The sequence below is a fragment of the Haplochromis burtoni genome, unplaced genomic scaffold (genome assembly GCF_018398535.1).
Source record: "Haplochromis burtoni strain Fernald_Lab_line unplaced genomic scaffold, NCSU_Asbu1 Contig_1109, whole genome shotgun sequence".
NCBI classification, from domain to species: Eukaryota; Metazoa; Chordata; class Actinopteri; order Cichliformes; family Cichlidae; genus Haplochromis; species Haplochromis burtoni.
In genome coordinates, this window is record NW_024583470.1 from 64,051 (window position 1) to 73,881 (window position 9,831).

Below are 9,831 nucleotides of genomic sequence, written 5' to 3' on the forward strand. Positions count from 1 at the left end.
TATATATATATATATATAACATTCTGTAACTGTAACTTCTGTCGGTGCTGTGCTTTTGGAAACCGAATTTCCCAGAGGAACCCACCCGAGGGATTAATAAAGTTCTATCTTATCTTATCTATGGCATAAATGTTCCTCATTAACTCTCAGTTGACCTCTGACCTTCAGGTCAAGGTCACTACTACATGCAGCTATGGTATCAATTAAAGTTATCATGAAGTTTCCAGACAACTTTGACCTCGAGGTCAACGTCACTGAGATCCAGACTCATCGAGATATTTGGTAGCTGCAGCTAAAGTGTTTCAATTCCCCACAGCGCCGCGTTCTTGACTTGTTGTCCACGCCACCCGCCTGCCAGCCCACGGCGGGTGACTACAACACCCTGACGACATTCAGACAACCACAGCTCGATGCGACGAGCTAAGTCTCTGAATGGACTGCTTTACAGAAGAGTTTTGTCGATGTGGGTTCAGCTTGAAGTCCGTTTTCTTACAGTGAATCAGGTATGAGACAAACGACAGGATCAGTTGTTCTCACCGAGACAGGATTCCCACAAAGTTGTTGGGACTGGAGGAATGGAGAAGTGGCTTAACATTCCCCAGCTCGCTCTTAAAGGTCTGAAGCTCCACCCCTCGGCCGACACGCACAATCTGCTGGATCTGCACCCTGCTGCGAAACACAGATTAAAGCGAGGGAACATCTGTGAAAGAGATCTTTGTGCCGTTGCATACAGAAGACATGCGCCAGAAAACTGAAGACAGATCATTGTGAACACGTTGGCTCGTTTACCTCTGCAACGACCGGCTTCTTACAGCAGGGATAATAATACATTTTATTTAAAAGCGCCTTTCAAAACACCCAAGGATGCTGTACAGCAAATAAAACAGGCATAAAAACATGAAATATACACAATAATAAGAGCAGCAGACAGAAAGTTTACGTTCGTGGATGAGTTATATGGAGTAGGCAATTTTCAACAGGTGGGTTTTGAGGTTGGACTTAAAAAGAGGGAATAAAGTGATGTTTCTGAGGTCGGGGGAACTCCAAAGTGAAGGGGCAGAGCACCTAAAAGCATGTGAATGTGTGTGTGAATGTGTGTGTGAATGGGTGGATGACTGGATGTGTAAAGCGCTATACAAATACAGGCCATTTACCATTTGTACATGATAAGGAAATGCTGCTGTGATGAAAGAGCTGCTCTCAGAAGTAAATGTGTAAAATGACAGAAACCTATAATGTGTAGTACGAATGGCCACGAGGGAGATCTTTCTCAGGAGGAAAAGCTGTCTCTTCACATTTTCCAAAGCCATCCAAAATGCTGGATTGGAGTCTTTGGCCCCCAGTTTGACACCCCTGTGTTAGGACAACATCTATATTAAAGTGGCAGGGGTGTGGTCTGTGGCCTGCTGCAGTGGAGGGGCGGTACAGAGGTGTGGCACAGAGGGCAGGTGTGAGTGCTCAACGTAATCATCTTCTTCTTCTCTGCGTATATAAACTCTCTCGTTTGGCTCTCAGCGAAGGTGGTCGCACTTTTCTCCTCTCCTTATCTTCCCTGCTTTGCTTCTTATGTCCTTGTCTTGTGCTTTTTTCACTTCCCTGGAACACTCTCTCACAGTCTGTGTCTAAAAACCTAAAAGAGAATTATGGAGTTGATCAACTGGTCTCTGAATGCTATCGACACCCTTTTCTCAACGAGAAGTCTGAGCTCGGGAGAGCCCGAGTGCCCTGGAGGGACTTTCCCTGCCGGATACACGATGGACGGGTGGCAGAAATGGAGGATCGTGTGCCTGACGGGACTGTCGATCGAGGACGCTGAAGATATCTACCTATTCGGAACCATGATAACAGGGTTCTTGCTGATCGGAGCTGGCTTGGCCCTGGCTTATCGGAGAATTAAGAGAGCGGAACCGGCTGTTCAAACCCCCACAAGGCTGCCCGCTGGGATTGGAACGACAGGTGCGACTTCTCAGAAAGGGCTCACTGAAGGCAGCATGGTTAAGAGCTTGGAGGCGCTTACGACTGCAGTGAAGGCTCAGAATAACACCTCTGAGCGTATATTGGAGTACATCAGGGAAGAACACTCGGAACAACACCTCTGGGCGGAAGCTGGATTACATCATGGATCAGTTGGCTGCGGTCGTGAGGTCTTAGAATCTGCTCTGTGAGCAAAAGACTGAAAAGACCACAGAACTGAAGGTTAATAACATCACGGAGAAACTCGCAGCTATCCAACGGGAGATTGAGACCAGTGTCGGTGTCGGAGTGTTAAAAACAGCTTGAAATTCTCATGAGTTGTTTGTAAAAGAAAAATGACCATCATAACCCGGCTACCCCTTCAGCGCCAGCTGTGGGCTCAAAGCCGGAGCTGAACAACAACTCCCTGATAACGACTGTGTTTACTCTGTTCCTTCCCGTTCCATGCAAGGCCACCTGGGTTGGCTGGAAGACTGTTTACTTAGCCTGGCAGGGCGGAGGACACTGTCTCAGCTGAATTATGGACACGCACACACATGCATATACTGATAAGCACACACTCATCCCCCTCCCTTTCCAAACGCCTTGGATGCTTGTTTCCTGCGAGGGAACACGGCGGGTCTGAGCCCGCGCTGGAATGGTAGCGCTGTGCAGGGCGGCTGCTGTGTTCGCTTCAGATTACTCCTCACCCCCCACCCAATGTTGTGCTGTGGACATTTATGTGCTCTCTGTGCAGAGGAGTTTCTTTGTTTCCCGTTTTCGTGCTGTCCTGCCATGGAAGCCCAGAATGAGTAGAGGTCTCTGTTTTTCCTCTTGTACTTTCCCATTGTAGTGTATATTTCAGTGTTTTTCTGTAACGCTCCCGATCTCCGACTTGTCTCCCCATGTGATGTCTGTGTTGTGTGTGTAAGGTCGGGGGGGTCCCATTTCACTGCAGGGCAACCTGCATGTGGCGAATAAAGCTTTGATTGATTGGTGTATATATAGTGACAGCGGAGATGGAGGAGGGTGTGTGGAATGCAGCAGCTATTCCTGAGTGACCACAAAACGTCAAAACAACATGAAATCCTGTGTGTGTTGGGTCCTTATCACAATATGTCACCATGAATTTGAATGTGTCGCTGTTACTTAATCCTCGTTTGGAAAGTAGACGTGAAACTACCTGTCCTGCAGGAGATCGGTCACAGCCTGAAACTCGGAGCTACTGGGGGGAACTGTCTCAACGCTGCACCTCAGAGCTCGATACTTCCCCACAGTGGAAGGGGTGGGGCTCCTCAGAGTCATCTCACTTGCATTCAGAACATCTCGGATTAACTGGAGGAAATCAAATCGTTGTTTTGTGTTAGTCTAAAGATACAAAGAGAAGACAGAGGCTGAGCTGATATCATGGACTTGTGCACTGGAGTGGGGGATTTGTGATGTTGTCCAATCATCATCCTCCTCTGGCCCTTCAAACAGACTTTTAACCTTTGAAGTCGTCGTGTACTTTTTTCTTTAATGTTTTCTATAAATGTGTGATGATATCTGAGACACAGGACAGAGCCAGGAAGCACTCAGCTTACACCAGTGCTGCGGCGCTAGCTTGGTTAGCATTTTACTGTGTTAATATGTTTTAGTAGCAAAAGCTGAAAAGCTGAAAAGTTCTTAAGAGGAACAGTGAACCGGAATAGCTGAAGCCCAAACATCTCTGGATGAATGAAGAAATGCATGCTGGGATTGTTTTGGTCGTCTGTAGTGTATGTCGCAGTGCACAGGACGGTCAGGTTGACTCTAACGTTTATCCACCTGTTTGACATTTTCTAAACCAAATTTTTATATTTCACTGTAAAAGCGATCAAAAAATTGTGAAATGTTTTTGTGAAAAAGCTCCATCTCCTGGTGGAGTTAAAGGGTCGTAGTTCATAGTGCAACGTTCCTCCTTCAGAAACACTCCCAGCAGCTGGGAGAGGCCTTATGTGTACTTTACATCACGTGCATGCCTCACATTTACCTTTAAGATTTTATGGAACTGTTTCTTACATGGTGCCAAAGCGGTGGAACCAGTCGGTGCTCTCGGTGTTTTTGCAAGTTGTATTGTGATAGTTTTGTTGGCTTTTCTGTCCTGGCTCAGTCACACTGCATCTCTGACAGAAATCATTCTGCAGGATATTTTTCTCAGTACGTGTGACGTCAGTCGGCGTGTCTCAGAGCCGTGTGCGTGGTACCTGACAGAGGTCCAGTTTCTGAGAGATGAGCTTGGTGCTGGGAAATATGGAGGGTTGTCTGTGTGGCAGCAGAGTGTAGACGTCCTCCAGGAGACTCATCAGCTCAGTGTGGTTTCCCTCTGTCAGCTTCTTCTGAGCCTGAAGCAACAAGCCCTCTGCCCTGCTCACCTGCGCACACACACACGTGCGCACACGCACGCACACACACACACGCACACACACACGGTCCTATCAGGTCAGGCTGATGGGAAAGCTGCAGTTTCTCTCAGTGGTCACCGTCAGCAGCTCCACGTTTTACAAACAGAGAAACTCTTACATCATTCAGGCTGAGCTTGTCCACTGAAACTCTGAGGATGTTGTCGAGGCAGCCCAGCGCCTCGGTCCACAGCAGCTCCACAAACACACCCACTTCCTGTGATAAGGTTCCTGTGTTGAGCTTCTCTTCCAGGAGCAGCTGTCAATCAAACAGAGCATGTATCATCCAACTGCTGAGCAGCACAGATGGAGGTCTCAGATGTCATACGTGCTACTAAGAAACAGGATTTCCCACGTTCTCTCGTCCAGAAACATGAATTCAGTCATTTTAGTTTAAAGCAGATTTGGACACACGTCCAAAACGCTCGTGTTTTCCTTCTATGTTACTTTTAGAAAACTTTAATCTGAGCACAAATATAAAATGTGACACGAACACATAAAGCAGAGCATCTGATGTGACGGTGACATTCTTAATAAATCTGTACTGAACCCGATCCACCCACAGCTTTGTACTGTAAACTGCTGCAATACAGTTTAACAGAGAGAAAGATAGCTGTAGTAAAGGTTGATGATTTAGGCCACAGTGGTTGGTGGGAGTGTACTTTGTAATATTGTGTCCTCTTAATATGTCAAAAATTATAACCAGTGTTGATATTCAACAATATTGCTCATTGGAAAAACCGATAATTCATTAAACCTCAGAAAGAACGTGGGAAACATTTTGTATTGAAGAGAATTTCTTTAAACTTTAATTCTTCAAATAAAAAACGAGTGAAGTAAATAAAGGTGAGTCTAAAAGCTGAGAGCAAAGATGTGATGAAATGTTCATCAGTGAGTGTGTCAGACCTGCTGCAGGGGCGCAGAGCCCATCTCACAGGCAGAAGGAGGAAACCTGCTCTGCCTCCGGAGACCTGAAGCCTCCAGGCTGTCTCTCAGGGCCTGGAACACCTCCAGAGCTTCCTCTGAGGTGGACAAAAACACCAGCTTGTCCCTCACGGCCTTCTTCTGTGAAACACAAGTATGTGTGCAAAAAAAGACCACAAAATCAAAGGTCTATGCAAGCAGTGACATGTGATTGTGCTGACAGTGCACTGTGGAACACGTCTTCCTGTTTTGCAGACAGTCCCTGCTTACTTGTCTCAGACCTGGCTGCACAGAGAACAGCAACACTGCCGTTAGTGCAGCTCGGAGGACGTCTCAAAGCTGCTGTCCATCTGAAGGACCCAGACTACGATAGTCGTCCTGACCCTCCAGCTGAGCTTATCAGTCTGTCAGCTGTTTGAGGTCACACTGAATAAAAAGTCTATTTTGTAAAATCTGGTGTTTGAAACATCTTTTATACTGTCTATGCACACAATCCTTCAGGTATGAGCAGTGACAGATGGGCTGCTATTGTACGGTGTGTGGGGTGAGCAGATTTTCCTGGAGAAACAGGAAGTCACCAGGAGTTGGTCGTAACCCTTCTAGGTTTGGCACAGGACTCGTTTAAGCACTGCTGATGATTTCGAGCTCACCTGGGGCGCACTGACAGAGTGTGCACATGACACAAAGTATTTCACCAGCACTGCGTGACACTGACGTTACATTTGTGACCGATTGGTTTTTTCTGTCAGGAGATTTCATCGCACTAATATTTGTTGGACCTGAAGACGAGCAGTTAAAGAAGCAACACTACGCTCTCTGCAGGGATCCAGCTCAGCTCTCATTTCAAAAGACAAATGTACATTTATAGAGTTTCACATCAGGACACAGAAAACATGAACCAGAGTGGAACCGAGTCAGTCTCACACATGTATACACATGTAAAAACACTTCTTACCTCACAGAGTATATCATCCTTCCAGTATCTGACCACACGGTACTGCCGCCCCTCCTTCCCTTTGAAGCTCTGCAGCTCCAGAACACACCAACTGTTGCTGTTTACCTACAGCGCATATGTTTAATACCAGTAAGAGTCATTACAGTAATTATTGCTGTGGGAATGTCATTAGTAGTAAGCTACAAAAATGTTCTTTTACCTTTTCAAAGATTGAATACTTTGCCACTTGAAAGTCACTTTGGTCTGATGGAAGATCCGAATCAGTGTCTCTATAAATTCTGTCAAGATGAACATTTCAAACATCAGCTGTCTTCTGAGGCGCCATGACTGGACAAAGCTTATCAGAGCAGTTATCTGCACTATTAAACCAATCTAATAACTACAGCAGCTTAGAGAACAAACAGTTCAGGTTTTTAACCAGGCCAATGTTTCCAGATCTGAACCCAACGTGGGCGGGGCTTACAGAGAAAGCTGTCTGTGCTGCAGTTCAATGCAGTACCAGCAGATGGAGACACCTGATTTCAAGCCAACATGACAATAATCACAGTCACAATCTTTGTATTACTGTAGGCTCTACCTCACAATATAAAGACACCACTGTTGTTGTCATGTGGTGCTGTATAAACATGTAATTACATATTAGCAGCCCAGCTTTATCCTTTCTGGCACAGAAGGACGCTGGGATGTACTTCGTGCCTTTACTAGTGATTCTTGACTTTAAATATATTGTCTCCTCCTGCTGGTAAAGCAACTTCTGCTTGTGTCCACTTCACACTCGGCAGAGGCAAAGTGTGAAACGCACACGGTGCACCTATTACACGCCTATTACACGCCTATTACACGCGTAATCGCTCACATGAACCCAGTTTGTGTGTAAATCAGAGCAGAATGAACTTGGCTGTTAACCATGTACCACATCCAGGTTCTTGAACCAGAATCAGACACATATCTGATCCAAAATATTAGATCACTGCATCCCTGGTACTTTGTCCTGTACCATGACAGGTCAGAGGTGTCTTCATAACTCAGGGTGTCGACATTAACAGACAGATGGTCCTAATGTAACTCACTAACAGACAGATGGCGTCTCTCACCTGAACCTGTCCAGCACATTCCCACTCCTCTCAGGACTCTCTGCCCTCTGAGTCCCACTGACACACTCCACAGGTTGGGCCCGACCTTTTGACCCTGCAGTATGGACACACACACAGTTTAATAATTAACTCCATATCACGTTGTGCATAGATCTTTGCACACACCGAGTAGCAAACAGGTTCTTATATATTTGCACAACAGTGCTGCATCAGCTTTAAACACAATGTGAATGTGTAACACTGCACACAGCTGCACACAGCTGCACACACCCATGTTCATCTGACCTAATAAAACTAGTTCAACCTGCTGGCTGAGTCTGCTGAACATTTTTAATGTGAATGTATTTCAATCAGTGTGGGGGGACGATGTTACTGAACAGCAAAGGAAATATCAGTCATTGTGCTGCATGTGGGTAGAATTAGCAGCTTGTCTGTGTCTGTAACGCAAATTAATGGAAAAAAAAATACAGAAATAAATGAAACTGTAAAGATCTGCTTAGTGGTGCTTTCTATACAGACCTATCTGCTGAGGTGCGAGTGAAGCCAGTGGAGCCGCCTTGAAGGAGGAGCGATGAAGAGGACCTGATAAGGCAGAGGACGTGTCCAGCTTGTATTCATCTACCTGCAGGAGAACTCCTCTCTCCACACACCTGTACACGTAATCCACCCCGACCACAGGTGTGTGGTGTTTCTGAATGCTACGCAGCCTGTTGGAGCTTAGGTTGGATACATCGGTTGTCACTACCAAAGAGCACTGTGGGCAATGTAGGAAGAAATGAGAGAGAAGTCTAAGATTTTTAAATGTATTTATTGGTTTTTGGTCTGAACATAAAGATAAGATAAGATAAGCTGCAGAATGCACACACTGCAGCTTTGTAGCTGAAAGCACAACACAATCCAAAAGGCGGTTTGCACTGCTGGCCTGTGTTGGTCAGTCAGTGTGCAAATATATACTTTTACCAAAATAATGAATTGCTGAAGCTTCCCATCAGAAGAGAACCTAGTTCTATTAGGTCAGACTTCAGCATCTGCACCATCGTCACTAACACAGAGGGACGTCCTTCTGCAGAATGAGCGCTTTTGCTCACTCGTGCGCTTCTGTTGGTACCAGACAGTCCTGTGAGGCTGCAGGCTCCATGGAAGTGCAGCCGATTCATGACCAACTATTAACTACATGTTTCTATAGATGTGGGAGAATTCTAGTGTTGAATGACTTCGATCATTCGTGGTGCAGCTCTGGCATGGTTTCAAAATCTACGAATATGTTGTGAACATTATACTGAAATAGTCACGTGCTGCAGCTCGATATGGACGCAGCAGGTACCAAAGAAAAAAGCTCTTTTTAAGTAAAGTTGTTTAGTAAAGTTTCCTTTGAGCATTCCGCCGTGAGGAGTCCCCCCTCCCCCCGCGCTGACAGCTCTCTGACCTGTTTGTTGACCACAAACGAAAGGCTGCCTCCGTGATCTGTGACTGCTGATTTCACCGTCTTCTTCTCCTTGAACGACAAACCTCTGAGTTCGAACAGCACCGAGCAGTTGTCGAACACCGCCATGTCTGGAGACGTGTGTCACACAGCTGCGCTGAGAAAACCCCTGCTGGCGCTTCCACCAACTCCTGTTAAAATGCGGAAGTAACTCGCAGCAAAAAGTAACAAAGTAACAGATCAGTTAGAGAACAGCCACGCGGGACTCGTGCTCGTTAGTAAACAAATACGACGAATACAACAAAGCATCGACACGATCAGAAACAGCAAAGTAAAGGTACTGACGAAACACCCGAAGCACGCACTCGTCCAGTGACTAAAAGGGAGCAGCAACATTTAACTTCCTGTCTGGTTCGGTTTTCAAAATAAAGGTCGTGACGTTAACAGAGGCGTTTCCGTTCTCGAACACGTCCACGACAAATCAGTGTCGAATCAGACTGAAATGTCACAGATATTCAGACATTAACACAGTGGTTCCCAAACTTTTTTTGCTGGGCCCCCTTTGTTTTACAAGAAAAATGTTCGCCCCCCCCCCACACACACATCTGTGGTGTAATTGCATTGTACAGTAGATGTTAATGCAGCCGGTCAGTGTAGTTAGACTGATGGCAGCTAGAGGGCGAGACCGGTGTGTTTCTGTATAGAATGTTATGTTATGTGGGGCAGAGGAAGAACAAGGAAATAAAGTGTGGTTATGAATCGTACAGTGGACCCGCGTATAATTGAATAACACGACATGGTGTCAGAAGTCCTGTACTGATCCATATAACCTCGACTGAACGAACCTGTGTCTGGCGGAGCTCGCGGAATAACACCGAGGGGAGAATATGGCGGATGAGACTGCACAGAGAGCACCGGCGGGGCCGAGCACGACATTCAGCATCCAGCCACCGGAATCCTTCGACTTTTCAAAACCGCAGGAGTGGTCCAAATGGATACGGAGGTTCGAGAGATTCCGTCTCGCCAGTAATTTGAACGTCAGCTCGGAGGAAAACCAAGTCA

General features: G+C 46.1%; 1 protein-coding gene across 3 annotated transcripts in view; it reads right to left on the bottom strand.

Annotated features, from left to right (window-relative positions):
* The window catches only part of parp4 (poly (ADP-ribose) polymerase family, member 4), a 55,262-nt gene extending 46,066 nt beyond the window's left edge, over window positions 1–9,196 (bottom strand). The window contains exons 1-10 of one of the 3 annotated variants that reach the window (XM_014330878.1): window positions 8,773–9,196; window positions 7,866–8,100; window positions 7,347–7,440; window positions 6,452–6,530; window positions 6,253–6,357; window positions 5,280–5,438; window positions 4,495–4,632; window positions 4,179–4,346; window positions 3,137–3,288; window positions 538–669 (exon numbers count right to left, since the gene is read on the bottom strand). In XM_014330878.1, coding sequence (XP_014186364.1) covers window positions 538–669; window positions 3,137–3,288; window positions 4,179–4,346; window positions 4,495–4,632; window positions 5,280–5,438; window positions 6,253–6,357; window positions 6,452–6,530; window positions 7,347–7,440; window positions 7,866–8,100; window positions 8,773–8,898 — 1,388 coding nt within the window. In that variant the 5' untranslated portion in view covers window positions 8,899–9,196. Of the gene's footprint in view, window positions 1–537; window positions 670–3,136; window positions 3,289–4,178; window positions 4,347–4,494; window positions 4,633–5,279; window positions 5,439–5,567; window positions 5,698–6,252; window positions 6,358–6,451; window positions 6,531–7,346; window positions 7,441–7,865; window positions 8,101–8,772 lie in introns of those variants that run through there. The other 2 variants (XM_014330879.2, XM_042216552.1) reach the window with 2 other exon arrangements.
* Window positions 9,197–9,831: the final 635 nt, after the last annotated feature.